Source organism: Stegastes partitus, unplaced genomic scaffold, assembly GCF_000690725.1.
Source record: "Stegastes partitus isolate 25-593 unplaced genomic scaffold, Stegastes_partitus-1.0.2 Scaffold2248, whole genome shotgun sequence".
Lineage (NCBI taxonomy): Eukaryota > Metazoa > Chordata > Actinopteri > Pomacentridae > Stegastes > Stegastes partitus.
The window spans coordinates 41,399-61,982 of record NW_007579979.1 but is presented as its reverse complement, the minus strand read 5'-3'; the positions used below and the strand labels follow the sequence as shown (position 1 = coordinate 61,982).

At 42.0% G+C, this 20,584-nt stretch overlaps 1 protein-coding gene across 1 annotated transcript in view; it reads left to right on the top strand.

The window, feature by feature from the left end:
- Positions 1-18,712, top strand: part of LOC103374443 (brain-specific angiogenesis inhibitor 1-associated protein 2-like) — an 84,756-nt gene extending 66,044 nt beyond the window's left edge. Inside the window, exons 9-15 of the mRNA XM_008304535.1 lie at positions 4,468-4,704; positions 6,032-6,227; positions 7,251-7,452; positions 8,272-8,352; positions 9,077-9,245; positions 11,128-11,165; positions 18,321-18,712. Coding sequence (XP_008302757.1) covers positions 4,468-4,704; positions 6,032-6,227; positions 7,251-7,452; positions 8,272-8,352; positions 9,077-9,245; positions 11,128-11,165; positions 18,321-18,477 — 1,080 coding nt within the window. The 3' untranslated portion in view covers positions 18,478-18,712. The remainder of the gene's footprint in view (positions 1-4,467; positions 4,705-6,031; positions 6,228-7,250; positions 7,453-8,271; positions 8,353-9,076; positions 9,246-11,127; positions 11,166-18,320) is intronic.
- Positions 18,713-20,584: the final 1,872 nt, after the last annotated feature.

The following is a 20,584-nucleotide window of genomic DNA, read 5'->3' as shown; positions in this document are numbered from 1 at the left end:
CTGCAGAAAAGAAAAAACAAGTAGATGATTCTATAAAAGAAGTAGCTGGTATTTTTCGCACCAAACAGTAAATCGACACTATTAGCAACAACTTAGTGGAGCTTTTAACAGCCAAAGAACCAAATATTACCCTCAAGGGTTGGTGGAGACCAAAAATAGAGCTAAAAGTGAGAGAATATGGGACTCGTGTTAGTAAGTGACCATTCCAAATAGATGATAGTGTTGCTGTGAAACCTAAAAAGCAACTTTGAAGACTAGATCTAAATGCTAGAAAGTGAAATACCACAACTCTTATGGTACGTGTCCATAGGATCTGTCATTTCAACACTTTCCATTTATTGTGTATGTAAGCAGCCGTGCAATGCATTCTGGTTTGTACACAAATCGCAAGGTCGGTGGTTCGATCCCCGGCCCTTTTGCGTACCAAAGTGTTTTTAGGAAAGACCCTGAACCCCAAGTTTCTGCAAGTAGAAAAGTGCTATAACTTTTTAATACATATCGGGTGCGTCCAGTGTGACTCTCTGGAAACCGAAAAAACGTTTAAACTAACCGTCGTCAGATTCAGCAGCTGCCCTTTTTATTTCATCCCCACAGAAACACATTTTGGTGAGCTGTTTTTGTTAATATTGCAAAAAGAGCCAAGACGTTGGTCCGGTTTGAAATCCAGGTGCAGTCCTCACGTCCAAAAGCGACCCTTTGTGCTTTTGTTTTTATTTTTTTCGCTTATCTGGTGAGGTGGGAACTTAAGCCTTTGCTTTTGGCATTGACTGCCCCTCACCTGCTGGTTGTGACCGCTCCGGGGTCGGCGACAGGTGGGAAGTTCGACCGAGGCGGTACACCTGTCAAGTGGTAACGCGGGGGTCCGAAGGTGAGGCCAGAGAGGACAGAAACCTCCCAGGGAGCTGTAGGGCAAAAGCTTGATTTGGATTTTCAATATGAATGCAAACCATGAAAGCGACACCTCGCGATGCTTTTGACCTTCAGAGATTTAACCCGGAGATGCTTCAACACCAGAATATTAGACACAGGAGCACAAAGTTGCACAGGAGTATATAGTTTTATTGAACTTGACTAGTTTAGCAGACAGTTAAATGTTGAGGTACAGGATGTGTTATCTAAGTAAGATGTCATCACAGATTGAAGTGTGTCGGTATGTACAGAAAACTGGCTCACAACTTTATTCTATCACACAGAATGCACTAATGGAAATGTAGGTCACATCCATCTCCCACATTTAAAAACCTTCACTGTATGTTGCTTTATTCTCGTCTTTTCTTTCCCATTTCATTGAAAAAAGAAAAAAAAAAAAAACGACCCCAAGGACTCCTCGGATGCGTCGGCGCAGCCAATCAGGAGTCCCACATTATCCGACTAAAGTGACGAGAGAAAGCTCGTCTCTCCCATATGGCGCTCCCTCACAATGGTTAAATGTGAAGTGGCGAAAGGGAAGCGAAAGAGGATGTAGACGTGGAGGGCGAGTGGGTGAGGAGAAGGGTGAAGGGGGGGAGGCGGCAGGAGAGTGAATGACCTACTTCTGCAGGAACACTCGGTTCAGAGTCGCTGTGTGGGTGTGAAAGTGTCTGAATGAGTGATTGATAGACGGAGGGAGGAAGCACACAACCCAAACTGCTGCTGTGATGATGCACACAAAGATTAAATTAGTCTTTGAAGAACTGGCAACTATCGAAATAATGGATTTCTTCTTCTTTTTTTTTTTTTATCCTCGAGCAAAAATGCAAAATATTTTCTATTTTCAGCTCTTTCAGGATGAGGGTTTGATGCTTGTCTTTACAGTGTGTGATAATAAACGGAATACGTTAGCAGGAAAAACAACAAGACGTTAGAAGATGGGCTGTGATTTATTTTTAATTTTTTTAAGTGAATTTTCTGACAATCAATCAATCAAACTTAATTACAGACTCAGGGTCCAGATAAAAGACAAGACTAAAGGACTTTATGATTGTTTTCTCAAGCAACTCTGGATGATTATATAAAATTAGCAGCTTAATTTAGAGTGAAAATAATCATTAATTGGAGCGCTAATTGTAATGAAAAGGGGTTTATGTACAGGACGAAACTTTAAAATAAGTGTTAGTGCAGCCTGAGCAAAGCATTCTTTGTCGGGTGTTCGGTGATTGCATAAGTGTCGCTAGATTACTAAAAGGTAAGTGCTACGTACGACTGATTAAGGCTGTAATCAACCAAAGCAAACCTTAAAGTCACACCTTCTTTAAAACTAATGAAATGGTTGCTGGGGAAAACATAAATCTGCACATGAACCAGATGGGTCTTGATGCACTGAACGCTCTCTACCTGCAGCTTCATAAGCGTCAACAAATTCAAAATCTACATAAAAAGCTTGTATTTACAGCACATAAGATCATCTGGTTATAGTTGGGTTGGGTCAGTTCAAAGCTGTGGAAACTCGGGGGTGTTCACAGGTAGTTTTCTCTTCCTGCCACCAAAACTAATGGATTAATCCAGGAAGGCTGTTGAGGCAAAGCTTTTCTAATTGTGAACATAACACCAGAGATTGTTGACCAAAGAGAATTTAATCAGGTGAGAACATGTCGACCAAGCAAATGATCAACTATAGACGTCACACTGATGTTCAGGGAGGAAGCAAGAATGTTCAATCTGGTTGTACTGCAAATATTAGTGATAAATTTCAGCCATCTGCATGCATAGAGGAAACTATTGTTGATTTTGATTGTTTTACCTCCAGGACACATTTGCAAATTAGCAAAATCTCCCATTTAAAGTCTCGGTAAGCTCTTGCGCCCCGGTTGATGAGCAGGAGAGAAAAGAGCCACCGTCTGCTAATCGATGTTTACCATCACGCTGGTAAAGACGCCCACACGCTGCCTTGGTTATCTGAGAAGCTAACTGGGGTCGCAACGACGCCTTTCCCATCAGCAGCCAGATGAACTGAGAAAGACTGGATGTTGTCGATGGAGGTAGTCGGATTGGAGAACAGCTCAGGATGGTGATTTCACATTGTGCAGCCTCGTAGCCGCAAGAAACATGAATTGACAGAGGATTCTCTCACAGAACTTTCCAGCTAATTCGGAAAGCATAAATATGCATGAGCATGAATCCCTGGTTACGTGATGCTCACTTTGTTGGTAGGAATTTGTTTTTGCTGTACTTTGTTTCTTTGTGTATGTGTTAATTTATTTGATCATGCCGCCCACACCCTGACACCTGACGCTGCAGCCCACGTACACTCAGCAGGGCCAGACAACCTTGGATCCACGCTGTGTTTATCCTCCTCACCAGCCTGGCCGAGTTAGAACTGTTGGAGAAGCAGATTCTCCTCAGCGTCTTCTTCTTTATTCATGGATTCAGGACTCCCTCATTTATTCGCTGTTGATGAATGCAAATGAGGAGTATCTTTATGTAACCGGCCTGCTGTATAATGTATGTAGGAAATGCAACTCGGCCGTTCACGCACCAGCGGAAAGCTTCTCAAATGAGCGGATTCACAAAGAGGATGCGCAGCTCTCGCTCTGGTGTCTCCTGTGGCCTACATCTACTTTAAATCATCATGCTGGGTTACATAAGAAAGCCATCATGATATAGCTCGTGTGTATGATGCTCAGAAAAGAATGTGCATATGCACAAAGTCACGATGCAAATAAATGTGCAGATTTACATCCACTTTGCCTGCAGGATTTCTGATATTCAGCTCATTTCAGAGTTAAAACTGCTCTTTTCCTTCCTTTCAGTTATTTTTTTCCCGCCTGCTTAATATCGTGTGAATGTGTTTCCATATTAACACCCATGGGGGGAAAATCTAACATTTACAGAAGCAGTTTTACCCCCAAAGGTTGCAAAAATATTTTAAAATCCTGCAGAAAAGAAAAAACAAGTAGATGATTCTATAAAAGAAGTAGCTGATGAGGGATTTCTGGTATTACACATATATGATCAGCTTTTCCTCTGAAGGTTGCAAAATATTAAAAATCCTGCAGGAAAGAAAGGAAAAAAATATATTAATTCAATGCAAATCTGCAGTTTACTTGCATTGTGAACATTTTTCTGAACAGTTTTTCTCTTCGAATGGGAAACATGTCGCTCATCATGATTGTTTTCTTATGTAACTCCAGATGATTATCTAAAATGAGTTGCTCACGAGGGATTTCTGGTTTCACTTTGAAGGTGTTTGAGGAACATGAACATGCTCTATTGCTGAAATAATTTAGTAATTGTGCAGTAACAGCGAAGCCCTTTGTTCTGTACTTTTGGAGTTAATGGGAAAAAAAAAATCTAATAAACTATTTATTGAACGTGCTAAAATTAACATTTTCACTGCAGCTTTGTGAAGCTGTGGTCAGAATGGAATGAAGTCATTTTGAATAAAAGTCCAATTGGGCCCGGTATGTTGGCAAATTGGCCTAAATTTACAAGACTGCCTTTAAACACGAACCCAGTCCAATCTGAAGCCTCTCATGTCTTTTATTCCAGGGTAAAGAGCTTTTAGCCCAGAAGATCCCAGTGTGGCAGCAGGCGTGTGCTGAGCCCAACAAGCTGCCGGACCGTGCCATGTTTCTGGCCCAGCAGATGAGCGGCGCCGCGGGGACCCTTCCTCCTGGTGCTCATCACCCCGGCATGCCCATCTCTGAGCCCATCCCTGGTGCTAAACCCCTGCCGGTGCCTCCGGAGCTGGCGGCGCTCCGGGCCGGCGGGCCAATGGGGCAACAGGTCGGTTCCTCTTCTGTCTTTTTAAGTCGGTACCAATTATTGATAATCAAGGAGGCTGAAAACTGATGAATGAACTGAAAATCCTGGTTTCAAATTTCAGAATAACACACACGCCAACATCAAACTTTGTTAAAATACAATAAGATAATTAATCCTAGAGTGGGGAAATCTGCAGTAACATAAGAAGATAATGCAAACATGTTGGGAATATATGAAGATAATAGACAAGAAATATAGATAAGTACTAAAGATATTGTACAGATTCTTCTCATATGTGGAAATTCAGATCAAGCACAGCTGCTTTGAATGTGGAAAACATCAGTATCTGCACATATCTTGAAAAACAATAATATTGCAAAGACGCTTCCATCAGTAGATGTACTGATATTACACAGAAATGCATGTTTAGTTCAAAGAGAACCAGACAGGATTTATCCATCAGTGCTGGATAGCGACTGGAGGCTGTGCATGGTTCATTCATATGATCAGAACATTTCTGAATTTCAGATCTGATGCTCGGCCAAACCAAACCTACCTTAAATCACCATTAGGCTTACTGAAGGCTTGTGTGCTTTTTCCTCTTTGTAGTAATTTATTTGAAGGAAAAATTATTCCAAAACGGCTGCTGAAGTGAAGGACGTTTTTTTATGGACTACTGTAGTGGCTCACTTCATTTTTGCTGTTTAAAGAGTTTTAAATTGGAATAAAATGCAGCTGGGTGCTGATTTGAAGCTCTAAAATGTTTTTATTTACAAAATGCTTTCCAGAAATGTCTTCACTCACAAGGTTAGAAAATCAGTTTGGTCCTCACAAAGACAGAATGACACACTTGCTCACACACACACAGGTAAGTGGTGTCTAATGAGACCTGTAATAATTTGTCAGGAGGTGTTGACCCTGGACGCTGCAGCTGCATCATGGGAGCCTCTTCAGAAAACCCTGTCGAATGCAAATGTAATCATTAGCAAGCCGTGCTAATTAGCTTGTTGCAGGCTTGAAATTCCTTCCATCCTCGGGCTCTTTGCAGCCTCCGCCTCTCAGGCGTCCGTTCTGAGAAATATCTTTCAAGATTTACATGAAAGACTGCTTCGGTTTGGCCTGAGATTCTAATTAAAAACCGGGGTGCTCCTTTGCCGTTATTCCATATGTTTATCTTTCAGCCAGCACACACTCAAATATTGCATTTTTATTAATCAGCGTTTCGCGACCCAGATCCACTCTGCACCTTCATGATTATTAACTAGATGTTATGTAAGAGCTCTGAATGACGTAAAGGGAGGAAAAGTTTGTCTTAATCGCCTGCATGCAAATTTGATGGCGTTCGCAGAGGCTGATGGAGGGAGGGATGCCGGTGATGAACGGAACAGCCGGAGCCCACGGAGGAGACGACTACCAGCAGTGGATGGAGGGAAAGATCGCCCAGGGAAAGGCCTCGCCGCAGACCCAGCGGCACGGAGGGGAGGTTTACTCCAACACCCTGCCTGTCCGCAAGGTGGCCCCGGCCAAGAGCAAGACCCAGCTAAGTAAGAACAGTGCACTGGTGTCCAACTGTGCTCTAAATTCATCCACCCTGATAAGGACCGGTCCTGCCAACACGCACAGAGATGCTGCAATTTTCAACTTAGCAGCCATATGCAGCATGAAAGTGGCAGAAGTGTCATCCAACTCTGCTCTTCAGCAGAACTTTTTAGCCTCTTTAGACTACATTTGCAGTTCTGTTTAGTCGTAGCGCTGCTACCAGCCCTGTTTCGGTCTCAGTTAGTAGCTGTTTTCATCGAGCACCAAACAGCAGAAAGACGAGGAGACTAACTGGTGAAGGAGCTGGAACGTTCAGCAGCCAAAGAGTCGGTCTTGTTTTGGTAAAGGCCAAGGTTAAAAAACATTATTACTGGAGTTACATCCATCAAGGGGACAAAAAATGGCTTTAAATGAATGTTTTTGTTGTTCTATCTGCTGGATGTGTAAAAACACAATCACTCACTGGCTGTAACAACTTTATGAGCCAGTATAAAGTCAGGGCTGAGTGTACGCCAGCTTGTTGTGTGTTGAGTGGCGAGAAAACATCCTTAAAAGCAGCTTTACCTTGGCATTCAATATGCTTTATAACAGCAAATGGGCCTCGATGCTTGCGAGGTGCATTTGCTGTTATATTTCTTGAAAAGTATTATTGCATCTCGGGTATAAAACAGAGCTAATGGGATGCATCCAGCAAGCTGTCACACACAATGTGTGTAGTTTTAATAAGAAACGGGCCAAAGCAAGTGGGAATAGAAAGAAATGCAATATTAAAACTGAGAAAGACAGAATCTGAGTAAAAATAGATCCAGAACAGGAACATGCTTCACCAAAAGTGGAGCCATTTAGAATTTCAAAGGGGAGCTGTACATCTAGTAAATCTATGTAGACTGTTGAGTAGAGAAGCATATTATTGTCCCAAGTGTTGTGTAGCAGGAAGTGGATGCGCGGCAGCTACACACCATGTTTTACACAAATCAGTTGCGATAAAGAGAACATGAAATCTGACTGAGTCTTTTTCCCGTCACCAGCGGAGACCCGTACACTGCCCCGGTCCAGCTCCATGGCTGCAGGCCTGGAGAGGAACGGAAGAACTCGTGTCCAGGCCATCTTCTCCCATGCAGCCGGCGATAACAGCACCCTGCTGAGCTTCGCCGAGGGCGACGTGATAACCCTGCTGGTCCCCGAGGCTCGCGACGGCTGGCACTACGGCGAGAACGAGAAGACGAGGATGTGAGTGCAGCTCAAAGACACGAGGACCAGGCAGTGGTCGATGAACTCTCTGAACTCCAAAACCCACCAGTTTGAAAGCCAAGTTACCTGTAAAGGAATCCCCATGATGACACCAGGCTGTGAAAATGGACAGAATTGTCAGATTGCATTCTTGAGCTAATCACTAAGTGTCTGATTTAAATATTTGCTAAGAAATAAAATGTTTTCACAAGATTTGGACACAAAGTTCAGGTACTTTTTGACTGAACTGCAGGCAGTGTTCACTCAGAGCAGAGAGGAAACAAGTTTAATGACAAATTTTAAAACAACTGGGAGAAAAATTACACATACTGGATCAATAACATAAATGCAGCACGGCTCAGAAACTGTGTGCAGGGGAGCAAGATGTTGGAAGAAGTTCAGAGTGGAAAAAAAACGCCCGAATTGTAAAAGTTGCAAAAATATAAAAAGTTAAATGTCTGTAATATGTGGAGCCTCCATTTTTTTAAATGGTTGGTGACACCTGTGGGCAGTCGCCTTTGTTTTTTTTTGTTTTTTTATGGTGTTATAATTACATCATACTGTACAAAAGACATTTCTCAAAGAGTTCTCTCTGCTTCTAGTCATGGCTGTTCTGTTTCCACTGAGGTGCAGGACTTTATACTGCAGTGAAAAATGAACCCACGTTGAGGAAAAGTGAGACAGGAGCAGAAAAAAAACATCCAGAAACTGCTTGGAGTTCAGAGATTCATCTGTATTTGCCTAAAGTGTTGAGCCAGGAGCGATAACTATAGTGTAGGTTTCTCTCTGTTGCTAATCTCCGGTGCTCCTCCTTTGCAGGCGTGGCTGGTTTCCTTTCTCCTACACTCGGGTGATTTCTGACAACGACGGCGACTCAATGAGGCAACTGCGAGTACACAAGTAGGTGTTTTGTTTCTGTGACGTGTCGAGATTTTAACCGTTGTACTAAATTAATGAACAAACCGAGTGTTTGCAAATGCCGTGCGGCCGTAATTGTGCTTTGAACTGACAACGGTTTTGAAAAATGACATCAATTTTACCAGGTCATCAAATAATTAGGAGGAAAACAAAGTAAATTACTGCCTCTGCATCCTTATTAGAAGCACACTGTCGAAGTAAAAGTCACTATTTGCCCCCGAAGCCTCTTTATGACTCAAAGACCTCATGATGTTGTCTAACATAGAGAAAATTAAGTGCAGTTTGAAGGGCTCTTCTGGAAATCATGAATGTGTTTGGGGCCCTGTGATTAATTAAACGGTTAAATTAAAGACTCTGCAGGAAAAACGAGGCATTCACTGCTGAAGCACACTCAGGCGCGTCAAACATCTCCAATCAGGTGTTTATTCATTTATCTACATGGTTGTTTTTCTTCTTTTTGATGATTTGAGCAAGACTCGGGGGAGTTGCAAATGAGAAAAGCGTGCTTGCTCTTTATTGTATAGAAATTGATACCAAACAGACATTGATTTGTGCTCGTCTGATGTGAAACCGTCAAAATTCAACACTCCCCCGACGACTTCTTGGCAGATTTTCCCCGTAAACACTCAGACATCACAGATTTGTTCCCGGTTTGCCCCGTGGGGACAACATGTTTACAGTTTCCTCTCTCTCTGTGCATTTCCAGCCTCCACCACGGCAAAAGCAGCAGCACAGGCAACCTTCTAGAGAGGGAAGACATGGCTCTGCCCGGCCCCGAATACGGCATCCACTCCCGTATGGCAGCACAGAGCGCTGCAGCGCTGCACGGCAGACAGCAGCGCCCCTACAGCGTGGCGGTGCCAGGCTTCCCACAGGTGGGGGGACCGCAAAAACAAACACGCCGGCATCAACCCACACACGAGTTCACACATGACACGAGCCGTCGCCGAAAAACCTGGCAGAGATCTGCGCCAGTCTGGTGTCAGAAAGTTTGGAGGTAGCTCAGGATGGGCTCTGCTTTGACAGCCCGTCTCCTCCTCCAGCGGCGCTCTCGAGTTCGAGCTCCTCTGCTACATTAGCTTACATAAACGCAGGAATCAGTTCTACTCGGCTTCACACGTTCCTGCTTACGGAGGGTCGAGTGCGAGACGTGGCAGAAGTCTTCCTCTGCGCCTGGCTGCCTCCGTCTCCGAGGGAAGCGCTTCTGACAGGCATCGGTTGATAACGGAGGCAGCTCTCGCCCAGCTGACTGCAGGAAATAAAAAAATAAAGGCAGCAGTGGTGGCGAGGGAGGGAGGTTAATTTTGCAGAAGTAGACTTATGCAACGCTAAACCCTTCTGTATCAGCCCAGCTCCCCTCCTACGCCTCACCTGGAACATTACATGTGGGCGATGCCTAATTGCTCAGTAGTCATGTAACAACTTAAATTGTTCTTTCCGGCGTTTCGCTGCGTTTAAGGATGGAAACATCTCTGCTGACATTTAAGGAGGACTTTGTTTAAGCTTATGACATGTTGTGGCCAGGAAGCTCTGATGTGAGGATTTGTAGGTCAGAAGTTATCCATCATTAGATATTAACCGTCAACAATGCGTGTAATTTTGGTTGAGAAGGGAGTTTTTATAGAAGGTTACACTGACCAAGTTGCAGTATAGAGCTCGTAGTTGATCAGCCAATCACCAAAATAGATCAAAAAGCTGTGAGAGAACTGGAAAGTGGGTGACTAAACATATTATTATTTCTCCTTCTTTGACTAGAAAACACGACTTTAACATTTCCAAGTTAGGTTTGTAGTCGCACGGTGACTCTGCTGAGATGCTGCCGAGTGTCTTCAGCTGTGTTTCTCTGTTGCCACCTGCTGGCTGCGGTGCTCATTGCAACGGTCTCATACAATAGAAGGGCAGAAAAAAATATTTAGTGTGTCACGTTACATAGAACGTTGAATGCAGTTTGCCAGAAATACCAGATTGTTCGACTACGTCCAGTCGCAGGCGAGCCAGCATGCTTTTCTGACCCACAGCACTCTGCACAGCGGAAGATCCATCACACAAATACAAACAGGCTCGAGCTGCACAATAGGGCTGCATGGATCAGAACTGTTTGTCTGCAGTATGACAGAATCCAGATGTTTTCACCAGAAATCAGTTTGGAAATAATTTAAATTCTAGAAGGAGTGGGGTGAGTTTTGTATTAGACTGTATGTGCATTAGGGATTTAAAATCATTTATAAAAAGCCAAAGAAAGCAGTTTGCAGCATTTCTCATACGGTGCACAGCAGACAGAGGTTTGTGCTGCTCGTTTAAACGCTCCAACTTTTGACATTGCTTTTCTTTTTGCAACCAAATCTTCTCCTTTTTTTCAGCATTTTTCTCCCGTTCCTTGCCTCCTTTTTTTTGTTTTTTGTGCACACGTGGACGCTGCATGCCAACAAACGCAGCATCTTTTAAATAAAATTAAATATAAAACTGTGTACTCAAGAAGCTTTTAAGCCGACAGACTTGAGAAAATGAGAACCGTGCAAGTTTTCTTTTTGTTTCAAGCAGCGCAAAAGTTGCAGCATGATGTGACTGAATACTAAAGTTATATGTTGTAGTGTACAGACAAATGATGCCTCACTTCTACCACAAACTGCATATTACTACATGCAAAAGTACACACTTAAAATAAAGGTAGTTGTATTGTGGTAAACAGAAAAAAGTATGGCTGAATAAATTGCACAAGTAAGCGTCTAAATCGCTCCTTGTTTTCTCTCTTTACAGCAAGCAGTGGAAGAGTACGAACCACGCTTCCCCACAAGGTAAGATCCACTTCACTTGTTTTAGTTCATGTTTAATGTAGTATGAATACCAGAAGCCAGTTGAGTTGTTTCACAGAGTTTTGGGTGGGAAGCCAAAGAGGAGTTTTGTCCTGTTGGCTCGGGGCTGGAAGAAGAGAATTAGTTGACCACGATGAAACAGCTGAAGATGGAGAGGCGAGGGATTTGGCGCAGACCCGCAAACACACAAGCAGCAGGACACAGTTTAGTGTCGTTTCCGTTTTGTTCTCTTTTGTGTTTTCTGTTTGGTTCTGTTTGTTTGATATGAGTTTAATGTTTATTGCGCACAAGATGCTGGTTTTCCATCCATACAGGACCAACAGGAACCAGCGTTGCTCTCTGTAAGACTAGATTTAAGGCATGTTCATTTGTTTTCTGTTCATTTTAAGTTTGTTTTTTTTTGTTAAATTTACTTTGTTTTGGTTCAGAAACATTCATGCTTCTCTGCTTCTTCCCCCATCATGCACCACGCAGCTCCACTAGCCTCCGTCCGCTAACCGCACCCACCCAATCCCTGCCTCCCCGCTTCGCATTCAGAGTTAACTACAAGTAAAAGCACTCGCGGGAGGTTAGGTGTGCAGGCTGTGGGGGTTTATTTCGAGTTGTTCTTGCCTCTCCGTGGTTGTGTTTGCTGCTGTTTCTCCTTGAGTCAGCCCACCTGGAAGCCTCTCCCTCTCTTTGTCCACAGTTCCACAGAGGGCAAATTGATTTCGACAGTGTGAGGACAGACAGACAAACAGACTGAGCCAGACGATGTGATAGGACAGGAACCTTGCTGCCCCTCAGCCATCCCTCATCCTTTTTTACCTCCCTCCCGTCCTCCCTCCGCTCTTTCCTGCCTTCCTATCTCCTGCTTTAACGGCAATAAACTCTGCCAGAGCCGCTCAATGCGAGGAGAAGAAGGAGGAGGAGGAGGAGGTTTGGGTCTCCATCTTTTCCTCCCCTCTCTGATCCTTCCTTCGTCACTCTGTGCCGTCTAACCGGCCCGTTGCCACACTGGGCCGCCGGCGAAGCTTCGGTGCGCAGCCACGCCAAGCCAAACCAGAACCAGAGCGGAACTTTTTGCGCCATCAGAGTCATCGTGATGGACATTTTCTCTGAGGAAAATGTATCTTTTGCTTGTCTTTCATGCATGTACATTTCTTTTGTATATTGCCGGGGATCATATTTCCCCACCAAAGGAAACCTGATTTTCCACAAATGTCAGTGCTCTCCGTTTGGAATGACAATGTAAAGGGTATGTGTAAATCAGGGTGTTAGATTTAAGTTGTCGATCCCAAAGAGGATTTTCATAATGTAAAAAGGAAAAAAAAAAAAAAACAAGAAGCAACATAACAATCTTTTACTGGATCTTTCAGTATTTAACAGTAATTTTACCTTTTCATGCTGTGAGGTTTTTGTATTCCTCTGACATAAGAGGCCCTGTATCGCGAGTAGTGAACAGCTTATGTAAATGTTTCAACGTATGGAACCGAGAACATGTTTACTGTACATAAATGTGCCATACAGAAGTGCTTGTCATACAGTATCTATGAAAAACGCACCTTATCCAAGTAATAGTCTATATTTCTGACTCTCTGTGCACACAAACTTACTGTAACGTTTTCGGCCTTTTTGAACTCGGAGGGACGCTGCGCTCAGACACACTATCGCAGGTGCTCGGGGTCCTTCGACTTTCTATCGTGGTGTGTGTGTGAATATATTGTCAAGGCTGAATGGGGTCAACGTACCCTCGTCCCCGTTTGCTCAGCAGCTCGATATCGTGGTAATTAAGTGTCTTGAGTAACTTATCGAGCGAGAACGCCAAACATTTGTTGGCCTCAGCTTCTCAAATACAAACATTTGCTGCTTTCGTCAGATTTTTATGACTGTAAATTAAACATTTTGGGGGAAATTTGGGATGTGAGACAAGAAAATCATCAAGAAGAGTTTTCAGACTGAATTCAGATAGTCGCAGCCTTTTGCTGTCTGTCGTTCATGCATGAAAGAAAAACAACTGGTCCTGCTGTTTGGCTCGGTGCACATGACCTCACAACCATTTTATGATTTTAATCCTTTTAAAGCTTTTTTTTCTTTTACGATAATTTTCACACATGAAGCTATAGCTGCTCTAGTTCATGATGAGGAAAATTAATCACCAACATTTTTAAAAGACTGGAAAGACAACATTTTTAATCTTCTTTTTTTCTCTTTCCATATTCAAACCAGGGCTGAACAGTTGAGAAGAAAACATCAAACTGTGGTTTTTCTGACAGATATTTCAAGTCCAGCTTCTGTTTAAAGATTTAAAACATGAAACCAGTTTAAACGCTGCATCATTTATATTCTATATTGCAGCCTTTGCAGTAATTGTTCAGCCCTACTGGGAGCATATTCAGATTTCGTGCCTCTACTGTGGATTAATCAACGTAAATAATGTAGTTTTATAGCAACTTAGGACTTTAAACATGCTGATGAACTTCTGGATCCAGAGATTCAAATGAAGCACCAGCAGTATTGTGATAATTAAACGGCATCTTCGGTGTTTTACGCAGCATTTATCCAGTGTACAGAGAAAAAACAGGTGCAGCTTTTTCTGCAGCCTTGACGGGGAGAGAAGTTAATTTCCAGTTGAAACCTCATTCAGCCTTCTCGTACTGTTGTCTTTGCTACTAAACGCTTGACTTTCAAACCCGAGTGAGTTTAAAGAAAAAAAGAAAAAAAAAAAAAGAAGCATCGTGTTTTGGAGATAAAACAAGTGTTTGTCTGATTCTCTCTGTGCTGAATAAAGACGCTGGTCTGCTTGTCTGTACGTCGGCGCCTGTCTGTACTAACCGCTGTCCCTCCGTCCACATCTGGTGTCCACTAACTGGAACGTTGTTGGCTTTTTATGAGGTTTTTACACAAATCTCTGTCTGTCTTTACCAAAGAGAGGAGGTGAAAATTGAAACTGTGCTCCTCTCCTGTGCCTCCTGCACTGCAAAAATGTTCAAACTTTTAATGTCTTTGAATATTTTCTCTCGAGGCAGGTGCTTTCACTTTTTCTCCTGATCTGCCATTTTTTTTTCAATTTTTTGTTTTTAAAAGAAAAATATTTCAAGACTTGATTGGAGACTTGACTCCAGATGGACCTTTTTGCACTGTAGAACTGTTGTCCTTGCTGCACATGTCTGCTGTCTCTTCTCCTGTGACCTAACACTCGTCTTTCCCCTCAGCTTTTGCCAACCACCCTACTTTTTTTTTTTTTTTTTCCCATCTCTGTTTTGATGAATTTAGAGACAAAAGTCGAGTGCAAACGACTGGAAGCTGCCAGTGTTTCTTCTTTCTCCACTAAACTAGTCCAAGGTATGCCTGCAGAGATAGCACACCGATCACCTGTGGCCCGATAACTCCTACATCCACTGACGTGCTTTGACTGTGAGGGGTTTTCTGTTGTAAACGAATATAGACAACATCAAAATATTGTGTAGAGAATTTATGGATAATGCATGCTTTGGGGGCACCAAAACGTGTACCATTGATGACCTCAAATGTATGGTGAATTTCTACTCTAAAAAGGTATAAAATAAATTTATTCAGCTGGACGTTTCTGTTGTTTCTGCTCATTTATTTATTTTTTTCCCCCCCTGCAGAAGGCCTTTGTAGCACAAGCCTTTGAATTTCTCTTTTTTGTTTTTTTTTTGTTCATTTGTCTCAAAAATTACTCGTCAAGGCCAAATGTGTGTTCTTCTTCCAGCTTGCTAAGCCAATTATCTTTGTTTTAGAGCAACCCACAGCAGCAGCTAATTAAGCTCTCGACTCTGAGCTCGTGTCTGTGGCAGAATTAAAGCGCTTCTTTGCAGACTTCTCTAAAAGTTTAACAGAAGAATCTTTGCTTTAGCGCATTAACCAGCGGCTCCTCCTCGCACATTTGAAGTCACCTCTCATGTCGACATTTGCGGATCTGAGACCCATCATAACCTCCCACCGGCCTTGTTGCATGTACAGTGTGTGTGTTCTGTAGTATTTCCACTGCATCCCGACCCGCCATGCACCCACTGGTCTGCTCCTCCTGCTGCTAGCAAAGGTACCTTTTTCAACTCAACTGTATGTGTGTGTGTGTTTGTGTGTCCTAATCATAGCATTTTCACTTTTTATCACTGCGTCTGTTCTTCTGTTTGTTTCTGGATCCCCCGTGTTGTGGTTTAGATGCCTGTCTGTGTAGCTGCCTGTGTTATCTCGCTCGTCTTTACATATATTTTAATATATCTGGGTCATGATTTCCACGTGAACACACAGCCGCGGTGCGTTGTGTGGAGCCCTGATCTGTTTGTGTTTTTATAAATGTGTTCATGTAGTGGTTTGACCTCCTAATTATCTCACTAAGTGCAGCTACATCATTAGTAGTCGCTGCTGTAAACAAACAAGATCATCACCGAGTTTGACTGGGAGCCTCTGGTGACTTCATTTAAACGGTTAAAGTACTGATGCCAGAGTGGAGCAGTGCTCAGGAAATGTAAAAATCTTGCATTTAACTTCAGCTTAAAGGCTCAGCGTGTCAGGCTCAAAGGGATCTAATAACAGGAATGGAGTATAATTCTCATATTTAGGGTTTTATCTGCTTATAGTCACCTGAAAATAGGAACTGGTGTGTTTTTGTCACCTTAGAGTGAGTTTTATGTCTACAGAGTGTTTGATTTGACATGTTGCATCGCCGTCTTTCTAGCTCAGAACAGACAAACCAAACATTGTTCTGGAAGGAACATTTTCACTTTTTTTGTGTAGTTTTGTAAAACGTTGCGCTGCTGCTTTTTCTCCAAGCGAGAAAGTAGATTATTTGCAGTTTGCATGATGTGGTTGAAATTCACGTACATTTTCTTTATCACTTCAGGATCCAGTCATGTCTAAAGTGTACATCGACCAAGACAGCCAGTAAAAACAAATGGTCCGAGGTGTCGGATTTACATTTTAGGTATGTTGACTGATTTACATAAAGAAGTCGTTCCACCTTAAAAGCTTCAAGTTGCATGAGCAGTACAGTGAATTAAATTGTTTATTTTCTCTCGCAAAGATGAAAAGGAAGCAAAACATCTTTTTATTTTTATTTTGAGCAGCTGAAAAGTTAATATTCCAGTAAAATAACTCATCCAGAGTGTTTATTTCTGCTTTTTGATCCTATTTGTTACTAGAAATGCTGAATTCCATCAGCGTTTGTGGTCTAAAGCTGAGTTTATTTCATAAAATGGCTTCGTTATGCACGGTCTGGCATATAATGAGCCGTCTGATAACAACAGTACTGAGACAATATGGACAGAATGTGGTTCTTTTTGTAACAAATGCACTTCTAATATCCAGTATGTAAGCTCGTCATGTAGTTACAGAACCTTAGAAACAAGCGAGGTGCATTTAGCTGATCTGCAATTTCACTACGAGATTCCGCTAAATCCTGCACACTGACCTTTAAGAACACACAGAAGAGGTGAATATTTTGTATGTCATGGTTGTTCTCAGAGCGCTGAATTGTTTAAATGTTGTCCTGTAAACCCTAAACTATATCGGAGTATTGTACCTATATGTCTGACTGGATTATATCCCTGCTGTCACATGTAAACTCTTTTTATGTCTCTAGTTTTAGGAAGTTTTTGCATTTAGATCAGTTAAAGAATTACTCCAACCTAACATCTTCCTTCAATTCTTCTCAGTTTGATCGACCTTTTTGTGTCACACACAGACTTGGTTGTAGTTGTCTGACATCTCTTTTACTTCATTAGTTTATTCATTTTATTTAGTTTATTAGTGGAGATTCCCAGCATGGCGCCGCCAAACTTCAACCTTAGGAGAGAGATGCTTCCTACAAAGTTTATATTCTGAAGATTCTGTTTCTCATGATTTTAAATCGGTGACACAACCTGTAACTTCAGCATCAGATAGAAGTAGCGTACCGTTAGAGTCCAACTACTTGTGAAAAGTGGCAGTAAAGGAGTAAAAATGCAGTATAAATACCTCAAACACATGCTTAAATATAGGTGCACGTATACTTATTTCTAGGGTTTAGCCAAATACTGGACCCAATAATCAGCGTTTTTCTAATTACTGATATCATACATTTTCAGATTCCTGATTAAATAGTAAAGTTAAAAACTGTGATAATTTGGTGTTGATGCTGCAGCCAACATTATGTTATTGGTTATGCATCACAAGTAACAGCTCGTTAACACCTGATGGAAAATGTTGAAAAGTTCTTTTAGTTAAAAAAAGAAGAAGAATTGAGATTCTGTAACTTTGCAAACTTCCTTTGACTTATTTCAACAAACGTTGATGCTGGAGTTTGTGTCATTTTCAATGTTGACACCAAGATTTTCATTTTTCATGCAAATATCTTTTAATAATCTCGTTGATGATCAATAATCAGTTTGAATATTGACCCTGGATGACACCATATCGATCAGCCCGTTCTTACTGCTTCTGGTTTAATGCAGTCAAACAAACGAGGACAGAAGACTAATTTAAACGAGGCTTCCAGTCATCTCACTCATGATTTTGGTTGTTTATTCCTTTTAATGCTGATGACTTGTGTTAAACTAAATATGCACATTTTATAAGAGTAAAGCCGGTTAAGCTGTCGATAGCATTTCCTCACTGCCTTGTGTCGTACCAGAGCATAATGTGTCGGCTGCTGTTGGATGCTGAATGTTGACACATGCGGACTGTCTCTGCCTTTCAGTACAGGGCCCGATTACGCCCGATTCTGAGAGACCAAAACCCCATCGTAAGTGAACGAGCTTCGGGTCTCCATGCATCCGCCTCCTCTTTCAGTTTTTCATTATCTCTGTTGTTGGCTTTGGGGGTGGTGGAGTTCTCTCCGGCTTGTTGTTCCATCACCGCTGCTGTTTGTTTCCATGTGATGTGACTGCTGACCTCATCTGTGGGCCTCGGTGGTTTTCCTCGAAATGTGTTTCAGTTTCCCCTCTGGTTTTTTTTTTTATTATTATTATTTTTGCATGACTCATCAGACCTTTCTTTATTTTTTTTTTCAGCTGCATCATTTCTACCAAACAACCATCCCTCCTGTGTGACCTTTTCTCACATTATTCACAGTTTTCAGCATGGCTTTCGTAGCGTTTTAGCAGGTAATAAAAAGAGAGGCTAAAGGTTTTTTTCTTTTACTTCTTCCTCCAGCGCTGATCCGCCCTGCGAGCCGGCCGTGGAGGCTCCGGCCAAACCGCCCCTTTCTGACGACGAGGAGGAAGTCGAGGAGGAGGAGGATGACGAGCAGTTTGATGAAGTTCACTACGACTCCCTGGAGAAGGCCTCGACTCCTCCGGGAGACTTCTGATCCCTCCGTTCAGTTTGAAACCAGCTGCAGGTGGAACTCCGCCTCGGCTGCAAGGCTCTGATTCAACCACAGTATTACAATAGAAAACGAAATTAAAACCACTAAATTTAACCAGGAAATAAATAAAGTGCAACACATCAACAGTGGCTCTGTATTAACCCTCTGAACCCCAAAACCTGCCGGCGGGTTTGAAAAGCTTTTTGAAAACTGCCAAAATTGTACTTGTTGCCCAAAACTGTAAAAAGAGGAAAAAAATGCTGGATTTTCAACTTTCCAGCAGTCCTTAAACTCATCACGCGTTTCACTGATCATCAAAAAACTTTATTCTACACTTTTAATTTAAAAATGTACCAAAAACATTAAAATTCAGTTAGAAACAGTCACATGGCGTCAAACATTCAGGTGCTGCTCGGCTGAACTGCACAATGTGTTTAAACAGAGCAGACAGGAGAAAAGCATGTAAGTGGTAAAATATCTGCAGAGCCACTATGGTTTTCCAACATTTTAACATCTGTAGGCACTTGGAAAAATGATTCAGTAAAATAATTAAACTTTCTTTTTCCTTTTTTTAGTGATCTATGGCATTCTAACTGTGTCTCTAACTTTTCTCCTCCTTCGTGGTTGTTCTGTTTCCAGATGTGTGCAGGACTTCATGTTGCAGTGAAAAATGAGTGTACAGTGAGAAAAAAATTTAAAAATTGTGATGGGAACAAAAAAAAAACGTTCAAACTCCTGGAGTTCAGAGGGTTAATTGAGAAATAGTGTAAATAAAAGCTGGAATTGATTTGATCTTCTAGCAAGAAAAGCACATTTAAAAAACCAGAAGAACTTCAGAACTTGGTTGATTTCCACTGAGTTGTGTTTCTTTGTGGTGACATTTTTGGTACAAAACGACGGCCAGCGGTGGAGTAGATTCCCTGGTGTATGATAAGACAAGACGTGGCTCATTCAGTTCATTTTCAAAGCCTGAATTTTTTGCCTCTTAGATCGTATCAAAGACTGACGACTGGCTTCAGTCTGATGACGTCTCTGTGCGTTTTTAAACAGCTTCCTCCCTCTGCCTTGTCAACTAAAGGGCTTTAATGCTGGTAAGCTGCACATCCTGTCAGGTGTTTCACCTTTTAGCCTCACCTGGTAATAAACTGCCTCCTCACAGGGCAACAACACAGAAAAACATCTAGTTTATGCACCAAGAAAACAGAAAGGTCCTCTGGACCGAGATGGACAAACTACAGTCGGATTTTCAGCAAAAAAATAAAAAAATAAAATAGACTAGACGGAAAGATCAACAGCATCCAAACTGATAAGCACACTACTCATAGTACTGTATCTACTAATTGTATACTCACAAGAAATCGTATATTCTGTAATAAATCCTAGTTAAAAGCAGCTCTGCAGGTGTTTGTACCTACATTAATAACACACTGTACTCAGATTTCACTGATTCATGTTTGATTATTATTGTTCTTAGCGAACAGTTTGTAAGATCTTCTTAAAGCAACATTTTCAGCTGAGAATTAATTCAGTAACACGAGGACGTCTCCTCACATCAGCTCACACCAAACTCCCAGCTCGTGTCAGGGATTTTCTTGCAAAAAATAAAATAAAATAAAATCTGTTAAGTTCATGCAAAATCCTGAAGCTCAGTTGGTTTTTATAGGGGTGGACAGGCTCAGACTCACACTGTGGTGGCACAATGTCTTGTTAATTCCTTTTTTTAGCAAATCGCTGCAGGCCAGATAGTCTGTTTTTTGAGTTGCTCACTCTAATTATTTTCTCATGCAGGCAAAACAGGCACATCGACGTACATGAGAACTAATGTGCTGTTGCTTAAGTTGGTCGTTTTAAATCATCACTGAAGCTTATGAAAGATGAATCTAATTTAACTAATATCTGATAAGTGCTCGTAAGACAAACTCTCTGCTCAGGACATTCACCTCGTTGAGACGTCACACTGTGTCCATCCAGCCTTTAGCTTCTTTCTTTTGGCTGCAGGTTCTGGTTCAGTTTTGCATCGTTCAGCAGTTTGTGTCCAGATTTGTCCAAAGCAGGTTTGTGCAACAGCTTCAGCTGAATCCACAACTAAACTGTAATCAAACACAGTTAA